Raw genomic sequence first — 26,105 nt, 5'->3', positions numbered from 1 at the left:
TTTATTTCATTATTATTTAGAACTATTTCATAATGCTTTTTGGCCAAGGATGCCCCTAAGAAAATCATAACAAATCGTTTGAATCAACACAATAAAACACCACCAATAACCAAGAAAGCCCAATAGAAAGGGGGGGAATCCCTTTCTGCTTTCACTTTTGAGGCCACCTGAGGGAGGGAGGGAGGGAAGGAAGGAAACAGCTGGGTACCTCCATTGTGCCTGCCTGGAAGAACCCCTCTCTGCAGAGATGCACAATATCTGGTTCCTGAGAATATACCTGGCAACCTATTACTGCAGGGGGTGGTATTTTTTTACCAAATAGCAGTGGAAGGAAGACCTTCAGGACTGTGGCAATATCATCAAAACTGAAAATCAATTCTACTTTCAGAAAAATAACTGTTTTGGCCAGCTGCCCAAAAACCAAGAGATGGAGCAGGGTGAACCTCTCTTAGAAGGGAATTCCACCATCTTGGCATAGACACCAAGAATGCCCTCTGATGGTGGGGGAACATGAAACAGGACTACTGATCATGTATGGGGAGGTTGCTACAGGAGAAGGTGGTCCTAATATACGTAGGCTTCGGAGTCTGACAGATTCTCCAGGTCCGCCTAACAGGTGCCCAGCAGAGAATGAGGCTTCATCTTCAGACTCCAAAGCCTCAGTTTTGGCACCACTTGGAGTCAAGGTGGAGGGGGTGCCCAGACACTGCATTGCATTGGGTACAGAAATGATTAGCTGCATCTCTCCTCTTGTGCAGCTGTCTGGAACTCTTATTCTAAGTGGGCCTTGCTTACCAACCACAGAAATCCCAAACAAATCCTCATATGTACACACAAAGGCTTCCTATGACTCTGTGTTTATTAACCAATCAATCAGGTGAGCCGAGGACACCCGTTTCCTGTACCAAGACAATTATAGTCTTGCATGACACAAGGATTCTGCGTCCTTCATCGTGTTCCAAATTTTCCCGTGAGGAAAACTTGGCTTAATGAACCTGACCTACTTCCTTAAGCCAGTTTGGAAGCCAAATCCATGAATGTGTGGGAGGGGAAATGAGCATGACTTTTCACCAGTGCAGTTTGAGGTAGGGGAAGCGGGCCGGAAGAACAAGGAGGCTTTTTACCCAACCCGCAACAAAAACAGCAGTGTGGTTACACAACACAGTGCCCATGATGGGAGACTCATGACCTGAAGCCATGGAAGCAGAGAAGAATCCACAGATGGAGGCGACCCAGAGACATATTTCTGTTCAAGGTTGGTGCAGATGATAGTGACTGACCACAGATACATGTGCTGCCTTGGAGGTATGTGGGGCAGCAACTTTGCTGAAGACACTAGAAACCCCATATACACTTTCTTGAGTTCCATATTTTGAGAAATACTCAAAATATTATAGACATAATAGGGCTTGCAATAGATCGACGAGGTGGGATACAGGAAGACGAGGTGGGATAAAGTGGAACAGGCTTCCTCGGGAGGTGGCAAGCTCTCCTTCCCTGGAGGTTTTTAAGCAGAGGCTAGATGGCCATCTGTCAGCAATGCTGATTCGATGACCTTAGGGAGATCATGAGACAGAGGGCATCTTGGCCATCTTCTGGTCATGGAGTAGGGGTCACTGGGGTTGTGTGGGGGGGAGGTAGTTGTGAATTTCCTGCATTGTGCAGGGGGTTGGACTAGATGATCCTGATGATCCATTCCAACTCTATGATTCTATGAAGAAGGACAAGGACAACGTTCTCCTGGACCCATCCATGTTTGGCTGCTATTATTGCTCAATAGCAATTATTAGCAACTGGATTTTCCTGTGCGGGCTACACAATCCAGTTGTGAATGACTGCTATAATACAATATAATACTCAGGGATGTGTGGGTGCAGCGCTAAAGAGTTCGCTCTTTGGTCATAGTCCAGATGTCTCTACCCGTGAAGGCAAAAAGCCCACCTCTCCAGTGGACTTTTTATTCCAACCTCAGAAGACTTTGGAACTCCCTGGGATTTTTTAAAAGCAAGGATTGCACCAGCTCAGCTGATAACAATCTGCTGCATGTTTCATGTTCAGAGGCAGGAAGGCCAAGCCCAGCCTTTGTGACAGAACAATATAAAATGAGAGAGCTCATTACAGGATGATTCATAGGAGTTATCCAAGGACACAGGTTGTAGCAGCAGCTTGGTGAAAACAAGTGTTTGTCAAAGGACTGAAGAGATTATTTGCTGGGGTTGTGAATTTTAACTAGTGTTATTGGTTGGCTAATCAGGCAAACCCTTAATTAATTAATCCACTGGAGGCAAATTTTAACCAGGGACGTGCAAACAGAATAATTTGTTCACTCTGAAGCTGTATTATTTATTTATACCCCACCTTTCTCCCCAATGGGCATCTAAAGCAGCTTACATCGTTCTCCTCGCCTCAGTTTTATCCTTACAACACTCCTGTGAGGTAGGTTAGGCCGAGAGTATGTGACTGTCCCAAGGTGATCCAGCAAGCTTCCATGGCAGAGTGGAGATTCAAACCTGGCTTTCCCAGATCCTAGTCCAACAATAACCACTTCACCATGCTTGCACACACCCCTCCCAGTGTGTTGCTGTGTTAGGAATAAAAACACACACCCTAGACTGTCACCTATTAAAGTGCAATCCTAAAAACACTTTCCTGGGAGTAAAATCCATTAAATAAAATGGGACTTACTTCTGAGTAAGTAAGCTTAGAGAGTTTAGGATTCATTTCTAAATTAATGGTGTGAGTTTTAACCAATCAGTAGATTAAAACTGCAACCCTATATAAAGTCACTCCAGTCTAAGTCTAATGGTAGACTTAGTAACTCTGCATAGGATTATTCTGCCAGGTTATTTTTCATTAACTAAACTCCCTGAAGCAGCCGTCTCTATCCTGAGTTGTTACCTGGATGCTAAGGGGAAATAAACTGGAGCTGAATCCAGACAAGACAGAGGCAATGCTGGTCACAGAACAATGGGGAAGGGATAGGCTACACAGTGTTGGAAAGGAAGAAGAAAAGTTGGTTTTTATATGCCTACTTTCTCTACCAGTTATGGGAGACTCAAATCGGCTTACAATCACCTTTCTTTCCCCTCCCCACAACAGACACCCTGTGAGGTAGGTGGGGCTGAGAGAGCTCTAACAGAGTTGTAACTTGCCCAAGGTCACCCAGTAGGCTTCATGTGTAGGAGTGGGGAAACAAATCCAATTCACCAGATTAGTCTCCGCCGCTCATGTGGAGGAGTAGGGAATCAAACCGGGTTCTCCAGATGAGACTCCACCACTCCAAACCACCGCTCTTAACCACTACACCACGCTGGCTCCTGGTAAAACAGAACCTTACCCTACAGCAAGAGCTAAAATATTGGAAATAGTTGCATGGGTATTTAAGATGCAAACATTATATTTTATATTTTAAAATGTTGCAAAGCTTTGAAAAGTGGGATATAATCTTATAAGGAAAAAAGGAGAGAACAGGCCTATTTCAAACACAGGCCATCTGCTTACTCAAAAACAGCACAGTATTTAGACGGAATCTCACTGAATCATAGATAGTTACAAACTTGTGACTCTTGCATTCAGACCAAAAACAGAAGCATCCCATCCAGGAATTCCTGCATCAGACTCAATAACCTCTCACTTGACTGAGGCGTCTCATTCAGACTGACACAGATGGGCTGGAAACGTTTACTGCGTCCTTCTCTATTCCAGTGGCTAATTATATCTGGCTTCTGTTTGCCCAGCCTCACCACTCATGTGACCGCTAACATCAGAAATGGGTTTTCCCATCAGGAGGCAAATGGCCCAGGAAAGCAACATCCATACGCCAAGCCTCACAAGATAAGAGCCCAAATCAATGAGGAAGGAAGGTCAGAGGAGGGGAACTTGGCACCTAAATCCTAGACAAAGTCTGTTCAGAAACAGTATGCTAGATTCAAGCACCTTTGTACTATGAAGATGGTATTCTATCAGCATGAGATGACAATGGTATGGTTTAGCCTTAGCTTGTCAGATCTTGGAAGTTATGCAGGGTCAGTACTTGGATGGGAGACCACCAAGGAAGACTCTGCAGAGGAAGGAAATGACAAACCACCTCTACTTTTCACTTGCCTTGAAAGCCTTTTGGTGGGTTACCATAAGTCAGTTGAGACTTGATGGCACATACATACATATTATGTTGACGGCATAATCACTGTACATGGCTCTTTAGAGAACAGCATAAGTCAAAAGGTCTCTGCTCTGAGGATCTTACAATTCAGCTTTTGACAATGAGTTGTCAGTGGGGTGGGGGAGGAACAGTATAGATTAGGGTGGCTAAAGATAGCCACTATTAATTTGGGGGATTCAGATCAGTTCTGACACTATACCAGCAGCCATATTGCCTAACCAGAGATCACACCTTGGACATTTTTACTGCTTAAGAGAGTAATACATGTTGACCACCAGAGGGACTGTCAGTCCGAGGGGCAGCACATACTTAGCATGCAGAAGTTCTCAGGTTCAGTCTCTGGCATCTCCAGTTAAAAGCGTTCAGGTAGCAGAAGCTGGGAAAAACCTGCCTCTTCCTGGGACCCCGGAGAGCTGCTGCTAGGAAGTACTGGGAATACTGAGGAAAATGGACCATCAACATGCTCAGCTGTCTAATGGAAAGTCTCAGAGCCTCACTGGGCTGATCAAGGGGGAGGAACCCCTTATCAGCCAAGGCAAGGGTTCATTCAGGTTCACTTTCCTACCAGGGCTATAGCAAAGCATCCTGCAGGTGGGTCGGAAACTATCTGTCTCTTGACCATTGCACTGGCCAACCAGAACAGCTAGTAGGGCACATACTTCTAAGTCATAACAGACAACGAGAGTGGTGCAGCTCAGAGTAAATCTACTGAATCCAAGAAAGCATCAGTGATGATCTCTAGCAAGTTTTTCTTTTTACAGAATTTCCCAGAATCAAGAAATCAAATTTAGAGGGAGAAGGTGAGTTGCTGAAATGGTTTCTCTTGTTATATTGTAATGCCTTGTTCAATTGTGGGGGTGGGGTATAATTATATTTTCTTGACCTGTACTGAAGAATGCAGCAGCCCAAATAGCCAAGCTTAGCCCAAGGTCGTCAGAGCCTGCAAGCTAAGCAGGATCGGCCACTGTCAGTACTTGGATGGGAGATTTCCAAAGAAGACTGAGGTTGCTTTGCAGAGGCAGGCAATGGCAAACCACCTCTGCTCATCTGTTGCCTTGAACACCCTGTGGATGGGGTCGCCATGAGTCAGTTGTGACTTGATGGCACACTATTTATTGAAGAACACTATGGAAATTTTAAAAATAAGATAGCATTTAAAATGCATATGTCAATATCACGAAACAGTAAAACCATAGGTGACAATGAATGAGCCTGGGCAAAGCAGCAAATTAATTTTAAGGGGAATTGGATGGATCCGGAAACTGAGGCACAAAGTTAGGGATGTGACTCGTGTAACAGTCTTATACTGGAGCTAGAATCGCAATCTTGAGCTCCATATTATTTTAAGAGCTGAAAGCCCTATAGGTCTCTAATAAGAATTCCCTCCCTATCTAAGGGCCTACCTTTAAGTAACTATAAGGCTCACAAGATGATTCTCATAAGAATTCCCCTTGTGCGCATAAACCACCATGCACCGGCAAGCACAATGTATCTCCATACCTGTATAATCACAAAGTACCAAAGGTAATGGATTTGCCAGTAGTATCCCAGTCCGAATAAGGCAGTGAATAATCCACTCAGCAGCATCCCTCCAGAGAGATAGTAGCGCAATGGGAGGCGCTCGCCAAAAATCCCGCTGCACAAGAGGGAGAGAAACAGCATTAAACTCAACAGCTTGTTCTCCAAGGTCAGCTTCCAAATAGAATGCAACATGCAACGATGGTTCCAGTGTCATTCAGGGTTGCCAACTCCGGGTTGGGAAATTCCTGGAGATTTAGGGGTGAATCCTGGGGAGGGCAGTTTGGGGAGGGCAGGGACCTCAGCAGGTATAATGCCATACAGTCTGCCCTCCAAAGCAGCCATTTTCTGGGAGATCTACAGGTCCTTCCTCTTCATCCTAATAATCATCTTACTGGTTTAGACCAAGGTCCACCTAACCCTACCATCCTAATTTCCAAGCAGAAAGGTTTTGCATATCAAATTGAGGGTTTGCTGATTGTTGGGACTGGCAAACTGTTCTGTGGGGCACTGAAGCTTTTACCAGGAATACTCATCCAGCCACTGACATTTCAGTATGTATCAGTCACTTACTCCCCTCTGAATGTCTTTACAGTCATGAGGGCTAGACACTTGCCAAATACGTTCCCAACCTGAGATTTTCAGAGGCTGAATTACTGGCTAAATTGCTAAATCTTTATTTCTTCTGTATTCCTGCATACATGCTGTCTTGGAAATAACCCAGTGCAGATCATTATTAACTACTTAGGTGAGAAAAGAATCTGATATGGGCTTCCTTTAGCCTTAGCAAACAGAATCCATCATTTAAGGAACAGCCTGGTTGACATCTCAAGCCTCCATTAGCAGATTTCTTATCCAACTACTGTTATGTGGCTATAGTTATAATAGGTTTTTTGGGGGGAGTATCTTTGCACTGCAGCCTGAATGATTTATAAATGGGTCGATTGCCTTCCAGTGGGGCTGTCTCCTGATACAAAACGTCACGGTAATCAAACCTGATGGATTTGTTCTAAGAGCATCTCTGTGCTTATGTGACGCTTTTCATTATGGCCAGCCAAACACTGAGATGTTCCGTGACAAACGGCAGCACTGGCCAATCATGCTTGAGATGACCAGTGAAGGGAAACCAAGTCAAATAGTAAACGTCAAGGAAAGAGGCAATGAAATTCGGAACATAAGAAACACTTGGCTCCATCTCACTACTGTCTGTCTTGGCCCAGCATTTTGACTGTTAAGGAGGCCAAGAAGAGGCCTTTAAAAGCTCACAGGCCAAGCATAGCTGTTGAGGGTCTCTCAGTGTTGTCTGTTCACAGCCTCTGACCACTGAAGCCTCTTTTTAAACATTAAACTCATTAGGTTGCCAGCTCTGGGTTGGAAAATATCTGGAGATTTGGGGGGTAGAATCTGAGGAGGGCGGGGTTTGAGGTGGGGAGGGACTTCAATGGACTATAATGCCAGAGAGTCCACCTTCTAAAGTGGCTTGTTCTCCAGGTGAACTAATCTCTGTCACCTGGAGACCAGTTGTAATAGTGGGAGATCTCCAGCCACCACCTGGAGGTCGGCAACCCTACAGTTTACGTATCTTCTACTATTTTGTTCCCAGTTTTATCATTCTGCAGTATGTGTAAAACCAGATTGTTCAGAAGAGTGCTTGTTATAAAGAAGAAGAGTTGGTTTTTATATGCTGACTTTCTCTGCCACTCAAGGCAGAATCAAACCGGCTTACAATCACCTTCCCCTCCCCTCTCCACAACAGACACCCTGTGAGGTAGGTGGGGCTGAGAGAGCTCTTAAGAGAACTGTGACTAGCCCAAAGTCACCCAGCTGGCTTCATGTGTAGGAGTGGGGAAACCAACCTGGTTCACCAGATTGCCGGTGTCAACTGTTTCGTGGGAAGCTGTCTTTCTTCTCCTTTGAGGGAGGAAGGGAGGGATGACGGGGGGGGGGCATCTCAAAGGAGCAGGCCGAGGGGTACAATGTCTTGGTTCTCTCTCCTCTGCCGACTGAAGCCGGTGGGATGACTGAACCTGAGAGCCATTTCTGCATTAGGAGCCAAAGATTTGAACCCAGGACTTATGTGCCAGGGGGATGCCGGAGGGTGGGGGTGGGAGGGGGGCTCCAGAGCAGCTCTCTGGGTTGGGCCTGACCTCCACCTGGTGTTTTTTTGGGCTGGCAAAGTCTGGTCCTGAGCTGGGCAGGCAGACGTTCTCTCCAGGATTCTCTCTAGGAACAGAGGAGCATGCCTGTTCTACTAGGTGCTGTGGAACACAGGCAAGAAAATGCTGCTGCAGTCATCTTGTTTGTGGGCTTCCTAGAGGCACCTGGTTGGCCTCTGTGTGAACAGACTGCTGGACTTGATAGACCTTGGTCTGAATCAGCGTGGTCTTTCATATTAGTGTCCGCCGCTCATGTGAAGGAGTGGGGAATTGAACCCAGTTCTCCAGATCAGAGTCCACCGCTCCAAACCATTGCTCTGAACCACTATACCACACTGGCTCCAAGCTATAGGCTTCTAGTGTCAATGTTTATGAAAAGTCTTTAGCAGGTTCCTGTATATTAAATTACCATACTGTTTTCATTTCATTTTGTATTTTTATTCATCTTTATCTCACTGTTCTTCATAATCCAGTTTTATTGCACTGTTTGTTGTATTATTATACTGGTCTTTGTTACATTATTTTCTAATTCTGTCTCAACAAGCAAGATGAGCCCACCCTGAGCGCTTGTGTTTAACAATGCAGAGAGCATTGAAAATGATGTACAGATCACAACAGGGCTCAGGGAACCAAAGGCAGATATCTTTTATCCTTAGAATTTCACTTTACTCATCATGGGGAGTCATGAATGAACATAGAAGGCTGCTTGATATGGAGTCAGCCCTACAGACCTACAACAAAATACCCTTAATCCATAAAAGCCCAATAGGAGATAGACTAATGCACTTCTTCCTACATTTTAAGTACATACCTGATATACATTCCTATAGCATAGGCAACCAGAAAGGCATTATCCAGGGCTCCAAAGAGCTCCTTGTAGTTGTCCTGATCTGAAAAAAGGGAATAGTAGAGGTGAAGCTCAGGGTATTTGAAGCATACCCCAGAACAGTAGGAATATCAAATTTTCACAGGCATATGACTTGAAGCAAGCAGCATTTCAAAGAAGAGACCTTGGGAATAGTCCATGACAGCTGATCAATCACAGACAACACCAGTTCTGGAATCTGATATTGCACTTTTTTTATTTCAGTGTTTTTCTAATTTTCTAAAGTGAATTACTTCCACAATGACCTGAGTACTGACGAGTGTCTGCACATCACTCTTCCAGCTGCATTCCAAAGTGGTACAGCCCTTGCGGGGGAGTGTGTGCGCCATGGGTGGTTGTGATGAGGATCAATATCAGGGCTTGTATCCCATTTAAAACTACCACTGGTGGAAGGATCACTTCCTTGCTGAGGCCCAAAATGCTGTCCAAAATGCTACTCCTGGGGAAACAGGGGACCCAAGAACAGCATGAAGGGGGATTGGAGGCCTGCAGCAGTAGGGGGAAATCAGCTAAAATAGTTCCCCCCTCTTCTATCAGTGGAAACGTAAGACGGGATCTAATCCAAAGTCTGCAGAGCACATCTGAATGCCAATAAAGCGCTGTATGAATGATAAATAGTTGTGCTTAATGGCCTCCAATCAGCCAAAGCCTAAGCGCAGTGGGAGAAAACCGTCGGCCAATCTGCTAATGAGGCTCACAGCCACACTGCAAACATCTGAGGGTACGATAAGTAAGGCTGTTAATCATGTCAGAATAAACTCGTGACTTGCAAGGCATTCAATTTTTGTTATTAAATATGAATTAACTGAGATCAAAGATCAGGATGGGGCTTATTAGCAGCTTCTAGGAAAAGGTCCACAGCTTCTTGAGTTCCTGGAAAGTGGGTGGGCCTAAGGGAAAAACAGCACCTCTACAACTTGCCACACTGGAGCAATAACAGATCGGAGAAGAAGAACATGCTGTCCAGTTGCTACCAACTCATGGTGACCCCATCTATGGGGCATTCCAGGCAACAGATGAGCAGAGGTGGTTTGCCATTGCCTTCCTCAGCATAGCAACCTCCATCTTCCTTGGTCTCCTACCCAAGTACTAACTGTGGCGGACCCTGCTTAGCAATCTCCCCACAACAAACACCTTGTGAGGTAGGTGGGGCTGAGAGAGTTCGAAGAGAACTGTGAGTAGCCCAAGATCACCCAGCAGGCTTCATGTGGAGTGGGGAAACCAATCCAGTTCTCCAGATTAGAGTCCACCACTCTTAACCACTACACTACACTTTCAATCTCTACAGATTGAAAGGCCTGTGAAAAAGACTGGAGCTAGCTAACATTTCTTCAGCACAAGTGCTCCAAATTGAACCATAGGGTAGACAGTATTTTTTTCTCTCTCTCTCTCACATACCCACACAAAGTGATGATGTATCGATTCACAAAGCAAAATTGGACTATTTAATCACAAAAGGTAGCATGGTATTCTTGTTGTGTTCCTAAGTACTGGGAGTTTTGGAAACATCACGCATTAAAACTTACAAAGGGCAACAAAGACTAACCATGCATACATATAGTCAAACCTATCCTGATCACATTCTACCTATCCTGATCACTGTGGCTCAATGGCAGAGCATCTGCTTCACATGAGAAAGGTTCCAGATTCAAACCCAGGCATCTCCAGTTAAAAGCATTAGGTGGCAGATGATATGAAAGTCCTGGGGCCCTGGATAGTTACTGCCAGTCAGAGCTCAGAATAGTGACATGGACCAGTAGTAGAAGAAAAGACACAGAAAAATCATGCTCCATGGGCAGAAAGCCACAGAAATGTCTAATATGGATCCAACCCATTAATGACAAAACAACAAGGGCTCAGGAAACACAGGGCTACAGAAAGAGAAGCTGACACAGCCTTCCAATGGAGTGTCTCACACCATCACTGGGCCCAGCAATGCCAGCCATACTATCTCAGGTTCATACTCCTTGTTCATCTTCCAACGTGATTTATGCCATCACATGCCAGCAATGCCCTTCCACCCTCTACATTGGACAAACAGGCCAGTCCCTGCGACAAAGATTGAATGGACACAAGTCTGACATCCGAAACCACAACATTCAGAAACCAGTGGGGGAACATTTTAACCTTCCAGGACATTCAGTTGCTGATTTAAGAATAGCAGTTCTCTTACAAAGGGATTTCAAAGGGAGATTAGAGAGACTGCTGAATTACAACTAATAATGCTCAAGACTATGCATTCTCTGGGACATTCTTCTGGGATTCCTGTCTCATTACCAATGTTGATTTCTCCACACCTACCACCCCTCTGCATATCACACCTAATCCAATCACACCTGCTAATGTCTCGTTCTTGGCTTTTTACATTTACATTGCCATTGTGTGTCTAATTAACTCTTCTCTACTTAAAGGATAGATAGACTCCCATTCTAGTTGTATCTGAAAAAGTGAGCTGTGGCTCACGAAAGCTCACACCGTGCCAGAAATTTTGTTAGTCTTTAAGATGCTACTGGACTCCTACTCTTTCCTACAATAAAACTGCAGTGAGCATCCAACCTTTGACAAACTTGGAAGTTCAAACAGCCCAGGGAACAATCCAAGCTGAGCAGCCCCAGCAGTCATCTGAGCCAACACTGCAGAAGCCACTCGGCTCGGATCCAGCCTTCACTGCCTACAATGGGCATTGTCTCATCCATTGCCTCCTGTGGTGATGCCGGTGGAGGCAACAGGTGTGCTGACACCAATCATTGTTGCTGCTGAAGGTCGTGAGCCAAGTGACTCCTGCAGAGCTGGTGGGATTGCAAATGCTTGGCTCTCTTGGTTCCTGGCTCTCCATGGTTCACCAGCATAGCAACCCACCAGCACCTTTCCTGGTTAAGTTAAACAGCCAGTCCACCCTTACATCCGAGAGGAGTCTGCACCAGAGGAGAGTGCAGTGAGAGAAAAGGAGTCTTACCAAACGGCTTCCAGTCACACCATGTGGTGCTGTTTGAACCATTGTGCGGGTTGACTCCTCGCGAAGAACAGTTGTAATGCAGTTCACTCTGGAAAAAGAGGGTCGCGTTCAGTATCAGGTGGAAGGGAGGCAGTTTCTTCAGAAGGAACTCTTCCCCATTTGCTTCCTGGACTCTTCTCGGGCTTCCATCGAGTCCCTTCAAAGCAGGCAGTTGTGGTGGAGGATGTGAAGCATGGCGTGTGGGTGGGAGGGGACCTGAACTTCTCCCTCAACCGGGTGGAAATGGATGGACCAAGTTTCTCTGGTCAGCAGAAGACCCTCCGACAGGCCCAGGGCCCTGACAGCTGCCCCACCACGCTAACCCGACACCAACCTCAGCCACCCCTTCCCTGCTACATACCTTTACAATGCTAATAGGTTTCCGTGAAAGATGGTAGCTAGTATAGCACAGGAACGTCAGCAGAAGAATTAATCCTCGATACCTGGGAAAAGAAAGGACGGAGCACATGTGAGGAACAAGATGGCACAGTATAGGTGGGAAACAGTGAGCGCCCGTCTCCCGGAAAGCTGTGGTTTTGGGTCCTTCCCAGTCTGTCCAGCTGTAAATGTTTACCATACCCATGGAGTTGAAGAAATCCAAAATCCCAGAACTTTAGGCAGCCCTATTATTCAATGATGGAGAATGAGCTTCCCCCTCTCAACCAAACAGGCAACTCTGCATTCAGGGGAGTGACTATCAAAGGAATTCCAAATGGCACCACTGAATTATACAATTCAATCTAAATATATATATTTTTGCTGATCCTTTCAAAAAAATACAAAAAAGTTAACAGACCATTGCTTTTTATTATCAATTACCACCATTATTATTACTTTTCTAGCCCATTCTCCAAGGAGCTCAGAAGGGCATTCCCATCCTGTCACCTCACAACAATCGTTTGAAATAGGACAGGTTGAGAGATGGTAATCGGCTCAAGGTTACTCAGTGACCTTTTATCTGGCACGGGGAGGAGGGAAATTTGAACACAGTTCTAGCCAGACTAAGTTTAAAATTCCGTCCTGGGGTCCCCAACGTGGCACCTGTTGGAACTTTTTCTGGAGCCCGCCAAGCAAGTAGCCCCGTGGGGCTTTTTGAGTTTTCGATGTTTATTGTATAATGCAGACAGTGCTTTTTTATTTAATCACTTCACCTGTGCAAATAGCGGAGTGATATTCCAAGAACACAGTGGGACTTGATTCTGACTAAACATGATTGGCTCACATGGTTAAAACAAGACAGGAGCTCCTTTAAAGAAGGAACAGGCAGTCGTAGATGCCAAGTGGGCCAGATTAAGCAGGGGAACAACTAGATAGAAGAAGACAACTAGAACACTCTACCAGTTTGTTGTAAGAGTTTGAAGCTAGGACCTTTGTAGCCTGGCTCTGCTGTGAGGGTATGTGTTTTTCTTTTCTTTAGAACTTGCCCAGCTTGGGGATTTCCTGTCTAGGAGTCTGACATGTCCAATATCAGCCACACTAGCAGAAACCTCCCAATTTGCATTTTGCTTTCCTGGAAGAATGCTGAACAATGATCTGCGAAGCACTTCCTTGCCTTCTGGTCCTAGCATTTTGAGAAGCCGAAGATCCATGTTGTGCCGCCCTTAGCAAATCCACTATCCCTGTAACCTCTATCAACCCAGGACAACCCAAGAATGGAGAAGGTGAAGGAAGACACTCCTGAAGAAGCAGACCCAATCAGGCACTGCCTTGCATTCAAAGGCTACGGTTGTAAAACCTGCTGTAATATCACAGCAGCAGATCTCTGGGAATCGAGTCCTGACTTTCAAACTGTGCTATGATGGATAACAACTTTATCAGATGACCCATCTGGTCTAGACCTCTAACTTTCACTACTAGAAATGGAAAACTCAAAAACTAACCGAGTTTAGAATCAACATAATTCAATTTATTTGTAACACTTTTTTTCAGGATTCTGCACCAGTCATACCTTACAATGTATTTATAGGAACAGTGAGCGAAACATTTAATATATCTGCTTCCAGTCTTGCATTGACCACCCTGAATTTATGAATTTAAGTAAATCCCAATTTTTTGGATAGGAGAGCCAGCATGATCTAGTGGCTAAAGTGTCAAACTAGGATCTGAAAAACCCAGGTTCAAATCTCCCCTCTGCCATGAATAGATGAACCCGTGAAGCTGCCTTAAACTGAATCAGACCCTTGGTCCATCAAAGTCAGTATTGTCTACTCAGACAGGCAGCGGCTCTCCAGGGTCTCAGGTAGAGGTCTTTCACATCCCCTCCTGCCTGGTCCATTTAACTAGAGATGCCGGGGATTGAACCAGGGATCTTCTGCATGCTAAGCAGATGCTGCACCACTGAACCAGTTGCGTGTGTGTGTGCAAATTGCCGTCAACTCACAGCCAACTTCTGGCTGCCCCTTAAGAGGTTTTCAAGACAAGAGACTAACAGAGGTGGTTAGCCAGTGCCTTCCTCTGCATGGCAACCCTGGTATTCCTTGGTGGTCTCCCATCCAGAGCTGAAACATCAGTGCAGTGGAAAGGCCAAGCATACCTCCAGTCATATCCCAGACAGAGAGATGTGGGCAATCATCTCATTGTAACCAATGAATCCACCAAATCAAAGTTTCTATAAGAGCTTAGCCAAGTCCGATCTCTTTTTGGGCTCCCTGGCATCTGTTCAGAGCTTTTACAGATGGCCAGTGCTTGTGTGATGCCCCCCTTGATGAGAACACAAGAATGTAAGATGGACTCTTGTCATCCAAAAATCCTTCTGGTCCAGAATCCTGGTTTCCATAATAGTCAGACATGTTTTTGTGAGGAAACCAAAAGCAGGAGGGTAGCTAAGACCTTTTTAAAAAAACAAAAAACTGGGTAATAGCCCTAGTATTTTGTTTTAATGTCAACTGTTTTCTCTCACCCCAAAGCTTTAGGAAGTGACATGCCAGAAAATAAACTAACCAACTGAAAAGCTAAACATGAGGTCAGTGGGTAGATGAAGAAAATTTTAGCTTTGGATGTAAGACAAGTCATGTAATCAAGAAGTCTGCATGTCACGTTTGGTTCCTCTTTTGTGTGGGAATTTTTGGGGTTTGTCGAAAGGAGCATCAGCAACTTTCCATTAGCCCAAGCAAATGAGCCATGTTATGAATAAGCATGTTTCCAGCATCAAAAGGGGAAATTAAAACACATGAGCATGGCTTTACTCGGCCTGCTGCATACAATAGATACAACAGAGTCACTCATTCCATTCTTCAAGGAAACAAGGATCTTGCCACCTCGCAAGACCTAGTTTTTCCAATGTTAAACAAGGCACTGCAGTCTTTAAAGGCTGTGCTTGGGCAAGTTACCTGATGTCCCACTATTCACGTCCCACAATGCTTATCCGCCACTTCCATCTGCCTCCAATGTCTTCTCAATGAGTAACACTAAGAAGCTTCCAAGGAACACATTTAGGAACCACCTCTCTAAAGCAGATGAAGATTTTCAGATGTTTCCTTTAAATTTTAGATGCCCCTAATTTATATAGCAAAGGAGCCCCATGGCACAGAGTGGTAAGCTGTAGTACTGCAGTCCAAAGCTCTGCTCACAACCTGAGTTTGATCCTGAAGGAAGTCGGTTTCAGGTAGCTGGCTCAAGGTTGATTCATTCTTCTATCCTTCTGAGGTTGGTAAAAGGAGGACCCAGCTTACTGGGGGTAAAGTGTAGATGATTGGGGAAGGCAATGGCAAACCACCCCATAAACATAGTCTGTCAGGAAATGCCGGGATGTGACATCACCCCACAGGTCAGTAATGATCCGGTGCTTGCACCTTTACCTTTTTAATTTATATAGCACCCTGACCTGGATGGGCCAGGATAGCCTGATCTTGGAAGCTAAGCAGGGTCAGCCCTGGTTAGTATTTGGATAGGAGACACACACCCCCAAGGAAGTCCAGGGTTGCTATGCAGAGGGAGGCAATGGCAAACCACCTGTATTGGTCTGCCTTGAAAACCCTACAGGGTTGCTGTAAGTCGGCTGCGACTTGATGGCACTTCACACACACAATTTATACAGCCACTATACACAAATGCCATGTGATTCAAAATGACAATGTACGAATTGAGGCTTTTTATGCTTGCAAACACTACACTGCTGAACTAGAGCGTGCTTTGCTGCAGCATTAAACCAAGAGTGTCATATTTTTCAGGAAATAACTAAGCAGTTTCTATTTTTCATTATCACTTAGTTTCACTTCTGCTTTTAAACAAAATATGAGTCCCGGAGCACAGAAATCCTAAACAGAGATTGGAAAAATAACATTTTTAAGTACATATGTTCATGCACTACTCACAGTGTTCCTTGGTCAACTTGATTGTATGGAGGTGTGCACATTGGTATTGTCAGGTTCATGACATTCTACTCAACCGTGATTTTGGTTTACTTAGTAAAAATGGGAATAAGCTCAAAAATGTTCCTGTAGGGTATCCTACTTTCACTTTTCCTGCTTTCATTTATGATTGCCAGGTAAACCAGTCCTGGAGCATCCCTGTTTTGGTTCCCTAGCCTTTGTCTCTCATTTGAGCTCACTGGCTGCATCTCAGCAGCAGTTCATTGAAAAGGGGAAGGCTCCTTACGCTTGAGGACCTTTGGCATCTCTAGTTAAGCAACCATGGTAGCAGGGTGCCTACTTGTTCAGAGGTACTGGAAGCAAGATTGTGAGCAGTTTCCTTTCTCTCTCTTCCCTGATCAGGCCACCAATCTCATCCAGAGCACTAGTAGCAAGAGGTGGTATTTTGCCTTCTCTCATCTGAACTTGCCTTCCTTATATACAGCAGGTCAACATGTCCAACAGAAGGTCTGCTTTAAGGGATATTCCAGGCCAGCTCTGTCACATGACTTTTATTTCCCCCCATCCCCATGCAACTACAATAGCTGTTTGGTTGAATTTGTTTTTCTGTTAACAGTGCATTAGATAGCTTGACCTTTCATAACACAGGCATGAACAATATGAAGGGGCAGAGAGAGAGAGAGCGACAGAGACAGAGAGATCCGCTGGAAACTGCCTTGGAAATACACCCAAGAGGCTATCGATAAATCACCTGGGAATTAAGGCAGTGTGATAAGTGGGTGAATGCATAACCAAGGAGTCATAGATGGTGTTAGGCCATAGATGCAAGCATTCATGAGAAGCAATAGTTCCACTCCATCCTGTCCTAGCAGGACCTCATCTGGAGTACAGTCTCCAGTTCTGGATGCTATAATATGAAATGGACAAATCAGACCACAACAGGACACGAGAGATGGTTGGTGGTCTGGAAAACACAGTTCTATGAGGAAAGGCTGAAGAAACTGGATATGTTTGGCGTGGCGAAGAGAAGGCTGATAGGAGATATAATCACACTCTTCATATACCAGAAGGGCTGTCACAGAGAAGAAGGCAAGGACCTGTTCTCCGATGAGTCAGAGGGCCAAGATGGTATCTAATTACAGGAGAAGAGATTGCAGCTAAACATTAGGAGAAACTCGTAATGGAAAGAACAGTTCATCAAAGGAATCAATTACCTAAATGTGGGACCAAGCAGTGGGTTGCGATTCTCTCATGGGTGGGTCATGAGGCCAGGAGGGAAGAGGAAGGACAGAGCGAGCTGGGAGAAGAAGTTCTGGGAGGCTCAGTGGCAAATTTAGGCTTGTCTCTGCACAGTGTGCCAAATGGCCATGTTGACAAGAAAAGCTATCTAGTTATAAATGCTACATATGAAAAATAAAATACAAACTCGTTCAGTGTTAACTGCTAAAAGATTCCTGCGCTTGAAGCTGGGGAAGGGAAAGTTGTAGGAAGTGACTTTGAAAGAGGGTCCCGGAGTATAAAAAAATAAGAAAACCAGATGAACAGACCTCCTAACCCAGAAAACACTGCAGAGAGGTAGATCTGTCAGCTGTATTTCTCCTTTCCCCTTCACCTATTAAAAATTACAAGAGCCCCCCTCCTCCTTTAGGCAGCTCACCCTATAAAGAAGAAGAGTTGGTTTTTATATAACGACTTTCTCTACCACTTAAAGAAGAGTCAAACCTCCCTACAACAGACACCCTGTGAGGTAGGTGGGGCTGAGAGAATAAGACTAGCCCAAGGTCACCCAGCTGGCTTCATGTGTAGGAGTGGGGATTCGAACCTGGGCTTCCCAGATCCTTATCCGACACCTTAGCCACTACACCACGCGTGATTATAATCAGGCTTTCCTTTCTTTAGGTGAGTCAGTAAGTTAATTAGCACAGATTGAGCATAGCTCTGCCACAGCAAGGGATAATTTAACAAGACAAACAGAGCCTGGAAACAGAAGGGAAGAATAGAGCCTGCTCCTGAGCCGGTGCGATCAGGATGGCCTGGGATTTTTTGCTGGAATGATAAAACGGAAGAAGAGCCAAGAGCCACCCACTGCAAGGGGAAGGTCTGCGGTGGAGACAATCCAACAAGCGAAGACTGATGTCATAAGTGCAGCAGTGATATGTTGAACTTTTGTTTACTTATAAGTTCCTTCACTATTTATCATACCCTAGGTACATACTGTCCTGACCTGGATGGTCAGGCTAGCCTGATCTCATCAGATCTCAGAAGCTAAGCAGGGTCGGCCCTGGTTATCACTTGGGTGGGAGACCTCCAAGGAAGTCCAGGGTCACTTTGCGGAGAATGGCTTTTTGCTATGCTGTGTCTAAAGTAAACCCCAGGCAGGAAATAGGGTTGCCAACCTCCAGCTGGGGGATGGAGATCGCCCAGAATTAAAACTGATCCCCAGACTCCAGAGATCAGTTCCCCTGAAGAAAATGGCTGCTTCGGAGGGCGGACTCTATGGCATTATACCTGAATGAGTTCCTGTCCCACCCCAAACCCCACCCTCTCCAGGACCCACCCCCAAATCCAGGAACTTCCCAACCTCGAGTTGGCAACCCTAGGAGGAAATATTGTTTGTCCAGGAAGAAGAGCCATAGTCATTTATTCCGGAGGCTACCCCAGCTTTTCCTCAGCCCTCTCTCTGGAGACAGACAAGTCCCGCTCAGCTGAGGCACACAGTAGCCCTGTGTGTGTGTGTAGTGCTGTCAAGTCGCAGCCAACTTATGGTGACCCCTTGGGGTTTTCAAGGCAAGAGACTAACAGAGGGGGTTTGCCAGTGCCTTCCTCTGCATAACAACCCTGGCATTCCTAGGTGGTCTCCCATCCAAATACTAACCACAGCTGACCCAGCTTAGCTTCCGAGATCTGACAAGATCAGGCTATACCATGCTACCTTCCCTCCCAGTTGCCCTGTACCAGGAATTATTATCACTAACTTCATTTATAGCCTGTCGTTCTCACTGAGACCGAAGAAGGATAACAAAATGCAATAAAAGCAATTCAGAGGGGGATGGAGCAATCTTTTAAGCCAGAAAGTCAGCCCTGCAGCCAATATTGGCTTGGTGACGATCTCCCGTGGTTTAGCAGAGCTGCAACATGAGAGAAATATCAGGCGTGAGGCTTGGAAGTTCTGCACAGAATCAGGCTTAATTTTAGACGCAACAAAAATAGAACAATTTGCGCTGGGAAAGGCATCCAGCAGAGACACCCCAGAGTGTGATCATCAAGCAGCTGGAGTCAGGGGTATTAATCTAATTCAGGGGAGAAAGCACAGCAGGAACCAAAGAAATGCCCAGTCCGGTACTTTCAGTCTGGAGCTGTCCCTGCGACTACGAGCAGAAACCAGCAGGCATGAATGCGAAGGTCTTGGCTGAAAATGGAAGAGCCCAGGCCTGCATCAATGACCAGAGGCCAAGGCAATGCTTGCAATCCCTCCCAAGGATTCAAAATCTGAAGGTGCAGAAAATAAGGAAGACAGCGACCAGCAATTGCCAAGGAATGTGGGCATCCCAGTCACATGCCCTGGGGGAGCCAGACGTATGGAATAAGAAACCAGAGTGCAGGAAGGGAGGTCCTCTCGGAGAGCGCTGTTTGGAAAAGAAAATGCAGATAAACTGTTCAAGAGGCAGCCAGTGTGGTGGTGAACGGCAGGTGAGTATCTGGGAGACCCAGGTTCAAATCCCCACTTTGCCATGGACTAGGGTCGACAACTCTGGGTTGAGACATTTTGTGTGGGCACTCACCATGTGGGGAAAGAAACCAGGCACAAGTGTGATGGTCCCACCCCCTGCCTCCACACGATTGCTGAGTGGTGTACACGGGGCGAAAGCACAGAAGAAGTGCTCACAAGTACACCCCCTCCCTGTGATCAGCAATGTTCCAAAAACAGTGTCTCTGCATCAGACTATTGGTCTGTCAAGGTCAGTATTGTCTACTTTGACTGGCAGCAGTAACTCTCCAGGGTCTTTTACATCACCTTTTACATGACCTTTTTAAACTGGAGATGCTGGGGACTGAACCTGGGACCTTCTGCGTGCACAGCAGGTGCTCTATCACTACACCAAGGGCCCTCCCCTAAATTCAACATGTATGCAAGAAGGTGATTCAGCTCATGCTGCCCTCACTACTCTGCCAGAGACCAATAACAGGGCCCCTCAACCTCTACGAGGGTGCATTTTCTCACCATAATAACTATTTCTGATATAAGAAACATGTATAACCCTTGCTTTCAGTGCATGAGGAAAATATGGCCAGTGGGAATTTGCAAGGATTAACATGGGAAAGCAGAGATCCACATATACAGCTGCACATCCTTTCATATTTAACCACTTCCTCCTCCATGGATCATCACACCAAATAGATAATTTTAAAAAGAAGAAGAGAAGAGTTGGTTTTTATATGCCGACTTTCTCTACCACTTAAGGAAGAAGCAAACCGGCTTACAATCACCTTCCCTTCCCCTCCCCACAACAGACACCCTTTGAGGTAGGTGGGGCTGAGAGAGTATGACTGGCCCAAAGGCACCCAGCTGGCTTCATGTGTAGGAGTGGAGAAACAAACCCAGTTCACCAGATTGGCCTCCGCCACTCACGTGGAAGAATGGGGAATCAGACCCGGTTCTCCAGATCAGACTCCACCGCTCCAAACCACCGCTCTTAACCACTACGCCACACTGGCTCTCTGGTACTGCTAGTGAATCAGCCCTGAATACATATTGGTTAACTTGTACTTGTAGGCATCCAGCCATTTACTAACTTCATTTCTTGACATTCCTTGCTTTGTCCTCTGCTTTAGCGTGGCATAACGGTTAGAGTGTTGGACTCAGATCACAGAGAGCTGGGTTTCAATTCCCACTCTGCTAGAAATCTCATTGGAAAACCCTGCATCAGTCCCCGCTCTCTCTTTCAGTTGGATTTACCTCGTAGAGATCTTGTGAGGATAGAACAGAAAGTATGGAGCCAAATACATAACTGTGTTCCTTAGAAGAAAGATGAGGTTAAAAAAAATCATATACTCTCAGCCAAGTTCCCCCTCTTTCAGGGAAATAGATGCTGCTAGCTTCCTGATATAAACAAGCCCTTCTGAGCTGACTCGGAAGACTAGAATCTGCAGAAGGACAGTCCAAAGGTTTGGTTGTGTGGAACAAGTGCAGTTTAATTACTTGCAGATGTATTATGAACCCATTCCATTGTACACCATGGCATCTGTGTTGATACGCAAGTTCTGTCTGTCCAAGCTCTGACGGATTCTACACTCACTGGGAGATGAATATGCAGGTGCGAACCAGCCGTAAGCTGCTTCCTTGCGAAGACTGATGTCAACACTCGGGCTAGTTGCAAAATGCTTTGTCTGTATCTATTTATGAGCAGCTTACGCTTTTATAAATAGCATTCTGGAGAGATGATCAGATCACTCTATTATGGCATTCAGAAACAGGGAGGGACTCTCGTGAACACAGAGCTATCTGAATATCCAGCCTCTGAAGGTAGGTGTGATTTCTACCAGGAACCGCTGCAAGCGCTTACCACAGAAAGAGGGCTAATTACTGAGGTCAGGAATAATGAAACTGAGATTAGATATCTTCCTAAGGACCATGCAATATCCTTTTCAGGTTGTTACGAAAGCCAGACTAGATAAACACAATCGCCTCTTCCAAGTCCATGATACTCAAGGCAGAAATGCAATTTTCTTGTGTCACCGGAACAGGTGAGATCAAATTTAGCTGACCCAACTGCAGCAAACAAGATTTATTTCATGTTACATTATAGGCACTCAGTAGAACCCAGCAGAAAGATGCTCCTACGCTTGTTGATTGCTGTGAGCTAATATAGCAGATTTGCTAAACAGAAAGTCTAGGGTAGTAGATGTTCGTGCCAATTAACATACACATGAATGGAATACCAGTGCTTTTGCTTGCTTTGCTACCAGGCTTCAAAACTGGATTGCTCTCCCTTGAACCAAATGTGTCATCAGGTTAAGGATTATAAACTAGGACTTCTGGTTTCCCAAACCACCATCTCTGCTTCTAGCTCAGGGCCACTTCACTTCCACGAGAGTGCTTTGGAATGATTCCTACAGAGCAGTATATAGACAGAAGAAGTCTCATTGGAGAAGGAAAAATCTACAAGCGAGGCGGAGCGTACAGGAATTAAATTTGCTGATCAGGAACCTTTCCTATAAAACCCATTGCAATATGTACACCATAGAAATCATATCAAAATTATCCCGCGAACAAAAATATTATGCTGGAAATAGCTCTTAAAGTGCTGAGAGGGGTTTTTTGAAAATTGAATGAGCAGAAGGGAAACTGGCCTTAAATTAAGCACGTCCACTTGGGCTCCTTCATGTGCACGTCAGAAATCAATGGCCTGCTGAGCTATCTGCTTCTTCCATGCCCTGTATCTCATACGCATTGACCCTCCAGGAAACATGAAAGATGTAAAGCCCATTCACAAGATTTTTAAAGCATACCACACCTTGGTTTCTTCCCCAATGGGGTATGGGGACACTGCACATGAAGACACCAATGCAAGTGCTATGAACGCTTTGAAAAGAAGGATCATAAGCCAGCAGAATCCTGCATTGAGCAAGCAAGAGAACATAAGAAGAGTCCTGCTGGATCAGACCAGTGGTCCATGTAGTCCAGCATCCTGTCTCACACAGTGGCCAACCAATTCCTCTGGAGATCCAACAGCAGGGCATAGAGGCCGAGGCCTACCACTGATGTTGCCTCCTGGCACTGGGTTTACTGCCTCTGAAAGTGGAGGTTCCCTTTTGTTAGTAGACACTGATAGCCATGCATAAAAAACATATCCATGGAGGATAGGTCTGTTTCCCTTGCCATCACCTCTCCAATCACTTTGGGTCTTTGTTGTGATTATGCATGCCGTTTCCAGACTGTCAGAGGTCACCTCGCTCTCCCCCTTCATTTCCCCGTGTTTTCAGGGACCTGTTTTGTCTCAAATTTGAAAACGCGGTCGAAGTGCAGAGGGAAAAGCGAGGTGACCTCTGACGGTTGGAAACGGCATGCATAATCAAAACAAAGACCCAAAGTCTTTGGAGGGGTGACAGCAAGGGAAACAGCCATGTATAAAAGACCTATAAGAACATAAGGAGAGCTTTTCATCCATCTTGTGTAAATGAAACCTCCTCTTTTCCTAAGTTGATTGCTCCCCTTGGAAGATGCTGGACAGCATGCTGAACATGATCTCCATCTCCAGGTCCACTCAACCCCTAGTCTTTGTTAGGAAATGTGAGCTACAGGCTAAGTCTGTTTCCCCTCTGCAGATGAATGTCTCTGCACCAAGTTATGCATCCACATCTTTGTGGGTTTTTACCAGTGATGCTAAGAATTCCTTTGGGTCTGGAATTCACTGCCTGTGGAGTCCTTTTCAGGCATCGGAACCACACATAATGGGGCCCCAGCAACCCCATGCACAGCAGGAGCCCACCCCTCCAGATATGCACCATCATCATGTTGTGTGAACAGGGCCAATGTGCATATTTCCCATGTGGGTACCCCCTATACGTGTGAATGCAAACCCTAAAAAAACCCAGTGGCCAGCTCATGCATATTGAAGCTTGTACCTCCAAGGTAAACATGCTCAGTGCTCCTGTTCACACAACAAGGTAATTGTGCATTTTAGGAGGACTGCAGGTAACATATGCTCCCATTCGGTGCAGACGGTGGGCTCCCAGAACACGGGGTTGCAACTTCTGCAAAGGATTCAAAGAGAGCCATTTTGAAACGGAATCTTAGGCCGCTTATGCACTGGGGTTTCTGCCTTGGATTTGCTGCTCTCTAGGTGCACATTTTCCCCATCCAAATTCTCAGAACTCAACAATAAGCCCCCGTGCAGAGTTTTGAGAATTCAGATGGGAAAATGTGCATCTAGAGAGTGGCAAATCCAAGGCAAAACCTCCCATGCATAAATGGCCTTGTGTGTGTGCGTGCTAAGTGCCGTCAAGTCGCTTCCGACTCCTGGCGACCCTATGAATGAAAGTCCTCCAAAATGTCCTATCTTTGACAGCCCTGCTCAGATAAATGGCCTTAGTTCCCCTGATTTACAGAGACAGGCAACGCTGCGCTTGGTTTAAGAGAAGCTGGTGTGAACCAACGCCCTGGATCCCCCACCCACTCCCCCTCATGAATAGTCATCTCCTGGATCTTACATTCCTACAGGAATCTCAGTGGTTTCTGCACACATTCCCTAGCCCAGCCGCCTCCCTCCCCGAAAGGGGGGTGCGGAGTCCGAATGGCTTCTGGCCGGCAAGCATCTCTGCAGCATCTCGGTGGAGAAAGGCGCTTTGTTTGCACGAGCTCAGCCCGCCCTTTGTTACAGCAAACGACACACAACAAAAGGGATCGGTGGCCGGATTCTCGCGTGGCCGGGGGCAGCCCAGCCAGCTGGGGAACACCATCTGCAGGGCACCTGCCCGCTCACACCCCGCTCCCCAGCGCCCCCCCCAATCCCAAATTCTGACCCGTAGACGTCCCTCCCCTCGCCCCTGAACTCCCCAAAGCCCCCCCCCCCCGTCTCTGGACACCCCGCCAAAGCCAACAGGGCCGATCCAAGCACGGCGCACCGGTTCAGGTTCGCCCAAGCCAGGAGTCCCCATAGACGAAAACGCACGGGAGGGTTTGCCTCGGGTTTGCCGCTCTCCGCGCGCACATTTGACCCAGCCCCATTCTCACCAGGGCGAAAACGCACGGGAGGTTCTGCCTGCCCCATCTCCCCCATCTAAATTTTCAAAACTCTGCATGCGGGCTTATTTTTGAGTATCCGGCTGGGGGAAATGTGCCTTTAGAAAGCGGCAAATCCCAGGCAAAACCTCCCGTGCGTTTTCGCCATAAAAAAAAACAACAACAACCCCCATGCAGAGTTTTGAGAATTCATATGGGGGAAATGCGCATCTGGAGAGCAGCCAACCCAAGGCCAAACCTCCAGCGCGTTTTCGCCAGCCCCCCACCCCATCCCATCGCCGACCCTGCTTACCAGCTGTCCCTGGGGAAAGAGCGAAGGAAGCGGATCCCGGGAGCGGGGAGGGCTCTCATGGTGTCCCACCGGCCTCGGGCAGGACGGGCGCTCGGCGGAGGCTGGCGGCGGAGGAGGAGGAGGAGAGCAGGAGGAGATCAGGCCGCCCGGCTCCGCTTCGTCCCCGCGGTGGTGTCGGGAGCTGGCATTTAAATGCACCCCCGGAGCCCGGGCGTCGGGCACACGCCGGGGATCCGAGCCGGCTCCCCGCCCCGGCGCGATGGGGCTGGGCTGGGCAGGGCGGAGAGCGAAGGGCACGCCCGCGCGCCCCGGGGTGGCTCCTCCCAGCTGGTCACCCGCTGGGCAGCTGGGGCTGGCCCGCTTGCCAGGCGGGGAGGGTCGTCTGGAGGCCGGGGCGTCAAACGTCGCCCCCCCACTCCCTGCTTTTGGCTGGGCTTAGCTTCGGGAACGGGGTGCTGGTAGGAATGCCATTTTTCAGACCTTGCCCTGGGTGGAAGGAACTCTGGATCTTACCCTCCTTGGGAGATCTTGGATATTGCAAGATTTGAATGTTTACCCTATGGGGATTTTATGATAGGGATGATGACCTATGAAATAAGGAGACTTTGCGATGGACTGATGAAGATTTGAACTTTTTGGGCTTCGAAACGATCGTATCCTCTTGATGAACTCTCGTCCATTGACGTCCTCTCATCCATGCATACCTGCCTCTGTGAAAAAAGAAAGACTGATAATTGAAGTGTACTCACCTTATCTTATTACATATTTTTTTAAATGTCTGACACATGTTGCATTCTGCATGTTGAAAATCATTGAGACCACCATTGTAAATTATTGTGTTCAGCTGTAATATATTTTGCTATTTTTCACTAGTATTCGCTCCTGTACTGACTTCCTTAACCTTCAGGTAGTAGCTGAACTCGTAGTAACTCGTAGGTTCCTTTATTTTGTCCTTATTTAATTCTGGCATTAAGTGCACTCTTATGATTTTTCCAGAGGCCATTGGCCCTATGAAACGCAGGTTATTATTGCAAGAAATCCAT

General features: G+C 46.4%; 1 protein-coding gene across 1 annotated transcript in view; it reads right to left on the bottom strand.

Moving 5' to 3' along the window:
• SLC37A2 (solute carrier family 37 member 2) overlaps positions 1–25,127 on the bottom strand; it is a 46,094-nt gene extending 20,967 nt beyond the window's left edge. Inside the window, exons 1-5 of the mRNA XM_056860359.1 lie at positions 25,063–25,127; positions 12,079–12,160; positions 11,679–11,766; positions 8,648–8,726; positions 5,663–5,798 (exon numbers count right to left, since the gene is read on the bottom strand). Coding sequence (XP_056716337.1) covers positions 5,663–5,798; positions 8,648–8,726; positions 11,679–11,766; positions 12,079–12,160; positions 25,063–25,121 — 444 coding nt within the window. The 5' untranslated portion in view covers positions 25,122–25,127. The remainder of the gene's footprint in view (positions 1–5,662; positions 5,799–8,647; positions 8,727–11,678; positions 11,767–12,078; positions 12,161–25,062) is intronic.
• Between the last annotated feature and the right edge of the window lie 978 nt (positions 25,128–26,105).

This window comes from Euleptes europaea, chromosome 14, assembly GCF_029931775.1.
Source record: "Euleptes europaea isolate rEulEur1 chromosome 14, rEulEur1.hap1, whole genome shotgun sequence".
Classification (NCBI taxonomy): domain Eukaryota; kingdom Metazoa; phylum Chordata; class Lepidosauria; order Squamata; family Sphaerodactylidae; genus Euleptes; species Euleptes europaea.
The sequence above is the reverse complement of the archived record's forward strand: the minus strand, read 5'-3'. Positions and strand labels throughout refer to the sequence as shown.